This window comes from Scardinius erythrophthalmus, assembly GCF_964197995.2.
Source record: "Scardinius erythrophthalmus genome assembly, chromosome: 3".
Lineage (NCBI taxonomy): Eukaryota > Metazoa > Chordata > Actinopteri > Cypriniformes > Leuciscidae > Scardinius > Scardinius erythrophthalmus.
In genome coordinates, this window is record NC_138223.1 from 60,736,854 (window position 1) to 60,742,798 (window position 5,945).

At 39.7% G+C, this 5,945-nt stretch overlaps 1 protein-coding gene across 1 annotated transcript; it reads left to right on the plus strand.

Moving 5' to 3' along the window:
• Nucleotides 1–4,580: 4,580 nt before the first annotated feature.
• sp6 (Sp6 transcription factor) lies at nucleotides 4,581–5,432 on the plus strand (the record flags this gene model as incomplete). The annotated part of the gene is made up of 1 exon (XM_081360826.1): nucleotides 4,581–5,432. The coding sequence occupies one exon, from the start codon at nucleotides 4,581–4,583 to the stop codon at nucleotides 5,430–5,432; it is 852 nt and encodes a 283-aa protein (XP_081216952.1).
• Between the last annotated feature and the right edge of the window lie 513 nt (nucleotides 5,433–5,945).

Here is a 5,945-nt window from a genome sequence, read left to right on the forward strand (position 1 = left end):
TCACACTTTATTTCCAGAGTCCACTTTAGACATTCTACTGACTACAAGTTACTTTTAAACTACATGTCGACTAACCAGCATTAGAGTATTAGTAGGGTATTAGCAGAGTATTAGTAGACTGTAGTAGAGTATTAGTAGAGTATTATTAGTGTAGTATAGTATTAGTAGAGTATTAGTAGTGTAGTAGAGTATTAGTAGAGTATTAGTAGAGTATTATTAGTGTAGTATAGTATTAGTAGAGTATTAGTAGTGTAGTAGAGTATTAGTAGAGTATTAGCAGAGTATTAGTAGAGTGTAGTAGAGTATTAGTAGAGTATTAGTAGATTATTATTAGTGTAGTAGAGTATTAGTAGTGTAGTAGAGTGTGGTGGTGATGGCACAGTGGATATGACACGTGCCTTTGGTGTGAGAGACCCGGGTTCGAATCCACTGTGAGACACCAATGTGTCCCTGAGCAAGACACTTAACCCCTAGTTGCTCCAGAGGCGTGCGACCTCTGACATGTATAGCAATTGTAAGTCGCTTTGGATAAAAGCGTCAGCTAAATGAATAAATGTAAATGTAAATGTGGTAGAGTATTAGTAGAGTATTAGTAGAGTATTATTAGTGTAGTAGAGTGTAGTAGAGTATTAGTAGTGTAGTAGAGTGTAGTAGAGTATTAGTAGTATAGTAAAGTGTGGCAGAGTATTAGTAGAGTGTAGTAGAGTATTAGTAGATTATTAATAGTGTAGTAGAGTATTAGTAGAGTATTATTAGTGTAGTAGAGTGTAGTAGAGTATTAGTAGTGTAGTAGAGTGTGGTAGAGTATTAGTAGAGTACTAGTAGAGTGTAGTAGTGTAGTAGAGTATTATTAGTGTAGTAGAGTGTAGTAGAGTATTAGTAGTGTAGTAGAGTGTGGTAGAGTATTAGTAGAGTATTAGTAGAGTACAAGTAGAGTATTAGTAGAGTGTAGTAGAGTATAGTAGAGTATTAGTAGAGTACTAGTGGAGTGTAGTAGTGTAGTAGAGTATTAGTAGAGTATTAGTAGAGATTAGTAGATTGTAGTAGAGTATTAGTAGAGTATTAGTAGAGTGCAGTAGAGTATTAGTAGAGTGTAGTAGAGTATTAGTGGAGTGTAGTAGAGTATTAGTAGAGTATTATTAGTGTAGTATAGTATTAGTAGAGTATTAGTGGAGTGTAGTAGAGTATTAGTAGAGTGTAGTAGTGTAGTATAGTATTAGTAGAGTATTAGTAGAGTGTAGTAGAGTATTAGTAGAGTGTAGTAGAGTATTAGTAGAGTATTAGTAGAGTGTAGTAGAGTATTAGTAGAGTGTAGTAGAGTATTAGTAGAGTATTAGTGGAGTGTAGTAGAGTATTAGTAGAGTGTAGTAGTGTAGTAGAGTATTAGTAGAGTATTAGTGGAGTGTAGTAGAGTATTAGTAGAGTGTAGTAGTGTAGTATAGTATTAGTAGAGTATTAGTAGAGTGTAGTAGAGTATTAGTAGAGTGTGGTAGAGTATTAGTAGAGTATTATTCGAGTGTAGTAGAGTACTAGTAGAGTGCAGTAGAGTATTAGTAGAGTATTGGTAGAGTGTAGTAGAGTATTAGTAGAGTGCTGTAGAGTATTAGTAGAGTGTAGGAGAGTATTAGTAGAGTATTAGTAGAGTGTAGTAGAGTATTAGTAGAGTGCAGTAGAGTATTAGTAGAGTATTATTAGTGTAGTAGAGTATTATTAGTGTAGTAGAGTGTAGTAGAGTATTAGTAGTGTAGTAGAGTGTAGTAGAGTATTAGTAGTATAGTAAAGTGTGGTAGAGTATTAATAGAGTATTAGTAGAGTGTAGTAGACTATTAGTAGATTATTAATAGTTCAGTAGAGTATTAGTAGAGTATCAGTAGTGTAGTAGAGTGTGGTAGAGTATTAGTAGAGTATTATTAGTGTAGTAGAGTGTGGTAGAGTATTAGTAGATTATTATTAGTGTAGTAGAGTGTAGTAGAGTATTAGTAGTGTAGTAGAGTGTGGTAGAGTATTAGTAGAGTACTAGTAGAGTGTAGTAGTGTAGTAGAGTATTATTAGTGTAGTAGAGTGTAGTAGAGTATTAGTAGTGTAGTAGAGTGTGGTAGAGTATTAGTAGAGTATTAGTAGAGTACAAGTAGAGTATTAGTAGAGTGTAGTAGAGTATAGTAGAGTATTAGTAGAGTACTAGTGGAGTGTAGTAGTGTAGTAGAGTATTAGTAGAGTATTAGTAGAGATTAGTAGATTGTAGTAGAGTATTAGTAGAGTATTAGTAGAGTATTAGTAGAGTGCAGTAGAGTATTAGTAGAGTGTAGTAGAGTATTAGTAGAGTATTAGTGGAGTGTAGTAGAGTATTAGTAGAGTGCAGTAGTGTAGTAGAGTATTAGTAGAGTATTAGTGGAGTGTAGTAGAGTATTAGTAGAGTGTAGTAGTGTAGTATAGTATTAGTAGAGTATTATTCGAGTGTAGTAGAGTATTAGTAGAGTGTAGTAGAGTATTAGTAGAGTATTATTCGAGTGTAGTAGAGTATTAGTAGAGTGCAGTAGAGTATTAGTAGAGTATTGGTAGAGTGTAGTAGAGTATTAGTAGAGTGCCGTAGAGTATTAGTAGAGTGTAGCAGAGTATTATTCGAGTATTATTCGAGTGTAGTAGAGTATTAGTAGAGTGCAGTAGAGTATTAGTAGAGTATTAGTAGAGTGTAGTAGAGTATTAGTAGAGTGCAGTAGAGTATTAGTAGAGAATTGGTAGAGTGTAGTAATGTTGTTGAGTATTAGTAGAGTGTAGTAGAGTATTAGTAGAGTGTAGTAGAGTGTTAGTAGAGTGTAGTAGAGTATACGTAGAGTGTAGTAGAGTATTAGTAGAGTATTGGTAGAGTGTAGTAGAGTATTAGTAGAGTATTAGTAGAGTGTAGTAGAGTATTAGTAGAGTGTAGTAGAGAATTAGTAGAGTGTTAGTAGTGTGTAGTAGAGTATTAGTAGAGTGTTATGGTTTAGGTGTTAGGGTTCGGGTTAGGAGAATAAGTTGACTTGTAATTGCCAAGTTCCTTATAGTCAATAGAATGTCTGTTGGGAGACCAACACAATGAAGTGTTATCAGATATTAAGCAGACAGTCTAGTAATACTCTAATGACTGATAGTTGACATGTAGTTGCAAAATTACTTCTAGTTAGTAGAATGTCTAAAGTGGACTATTGAAATAAAGTGTTGCCGTAAAAGCAGCTAACAGGATCTTTATTTTAACAGAATTGTGACTTTTCATATACAGTCAAACCAAAATTTATTCAGACACCTTCAACATTCTCACATTATCTCAGTTTATTCGCTATAGTTTAGAAAATGGTATTAAAATATGAGCAGAACTCAGCTGATATTTGACTGGTTTTGTCCGTCCTTCTGTTAGACTGTCTCACACATGAATTATGTTGAATATCTGTCAGCTGTTAAATTTAACTACACAATTAGATAATACCAGTTTAGCTCAACCAATCACCAAGCAATGCTTCATTGTGTTCAGTCTGTGTGTAAAAAGAGCATTAGCAATTAAAGAAAACACTTCAGCAGAACATGATCAGCTCAAAGTGTCCCAATCATTTTTGGTCCCAAATTTGTATACATTTTACTGGAATTATTGGGTATAATATGCCTCAGTTTACTTTATTTTGCTCTCCTCACTTACATAAATGAACTATAGTGTCCAGCACACACTAGTGAAAAAATATCAAAAATTATATCTGGTGTCTGAATAGTTTTTGGTTTGACTGTATCTCGTTTTTGCCCATGTCTCCTTTTTGAAGAAGGCAATCCTGTAATGAATTTCAACAAGCTCAGAGAAAAAATGTATTCAAGATAGAGGCAAGAAAAATGTTGATAAGTGAATATTTTTATGACATATGAGATGTAGTAGTTTGCTTGAATTCACTTCAGTCTCTCAGCTGGTGCTGGACCCCAGAATACGTTAAACATGAGTGTCATCGTTCAGCTCAGCTGATCTCAGTCTTCAATTCAGTCAGGAACGCTATCGTCAAATACGATTGACAGTTAGCATACAGTTTGGGTTGGCGGATTGGTTCTGTTCTGGGCAGCCTAGCATGGATAAGAGCAGCAATAACCCTCCTCAGGGTAAACAGAACAGAACCAAGATGAATGTATGCAGATATCATTAATTCATTTTAATGTACAACATAATTCGAGAATTTAGTCTGATTCAGGGGGAATCAGAATGCCGAATCCTGAGGTGGAGCTGGGGAGGGAGGGGGGTAATCTGCTCCTGAGAAACGTGATAGCTGCTGATAATACTGAAGGAGCTTATATATGAATACAGTGATAGGCGTCCCATTCCTATAGGTAGACGTGGATCAGCTGAGAGTCACTGATGCGAGCTTGACTAATGTGAGCTGCCAGAACTGATGCTACGCTTGATGTGACTAATGACGGCAGAATCATTCTTGAATCATTCAAACGGATGTGTTTGTGTGTGTGTTTTTCTGACTGTGATGTTCTGTGCTTTTGCAGGTGATATCAGATTCCCATTCACAGTCATGTGGTGATACGGTGTGTCTCTCTCTCTCACACACACACTCACACACACCATGGCGCACCCGTACGACCCCTGGTTGCGCGCCGGGCCGCCGCAGGACGAGGTGAGCGTGTCTGGCTGGTGGGACGTGCACACTGGAGCCGCGGCGGGTTGGATGGACCTGCAGGGGGCGGGTCTGGGGGCGGGGCCAGGGCCAGGACAGGGCGGGGCCATGGGCTCCTACGCGGTCGACCCTCAGATGTGCTGCCTGCCTCCCTCCGGCTCCGCCCACTCCGGCTCCGCCCACTCTGGCCTGCACTTCCCGCCGGAGGGCTTCAAGATGGAGCCGCTGACGCAGGATCTGCTGCCGCTCCCGCAGGCCTCGTCCTCGTACTCCCCGGAGGAGCCGCTGGACGCCGCGGGTTCTTCCGCTCGGCCCAGATCGCAGCGGCGCGCGGGCGGGCGCGCTCCCGGTCAGGCCTCCTGCCGCTGTCCCAACTGCCTGAGCGCCGAGTCCCTGGGAAGCAGCGGCGGAGACAAGCGCAAGCACCTGCACAACTGCCATATCCCCGGCTGCGGGAAGGCGTACGTGAAGACGTCGCACCTCAAAGCGCACCTGCGCTGGCACAGCGGCGACCGGCCCTTCGTCTGCAACTGGCTGTTCTGCGGCAAACGCTTCACCCGCTCGGACGAGCTGCAGCGCCACTTGCAGACGCACACCGGCGCCAAGCGCTTCGGCTGCAGCTCGTGCCCGCGCGTCTTTCTGCGCGCCGACCACCTAGCCAAACACGTGCGCGTGCACGAGTCGCCATGCCAACCGGCCGAAGAGACTCACCCGGCGTCGGGGAGCAGCGCCAGTGCGACGTCGCTGCTCAGAGTCAAGACGGAATCAGAGACTGGCGACGACGACACACCGAATGGCTAATCTCTCAACAGTTCTGATAAACGAGACTCACTGATGTGCCGTTCTGAAACCGACTGATATGAACTATATTCACATCTGTAAATGATCTGTAGAAGGTGGCATTATCATTATCATTATCAACATAATGCTTTTATTTCTTCAGTTTTATTTATATTTGTACATTTTGTGTTTCATTCACTGTTGATTAACTTAAAGATATTGTGTGTGTGTGTGTGTGTGTGTGTGTTTATGTTACTGTAATCTCGAATTTTGTAGTGAGAATATGTAATTAGTTTGAATAAATATAAAGCATTTTGATATTTTGTCTTGTGAAAGTGCCATGAAAACATCAAGCAATAAACAGATTAGGCAAAATCTCATTCAATTAACTCATTTATTATACTATGATTGATTATTTTTTCTCTTGACCACCAATCTTCTATACAAAGGTTATACTTACAGAACACTTTGATTTGAGATTAAAGAAAAAGTAAATATAAAAATAAATAATACAGTATATCATAAAAAGGGTTA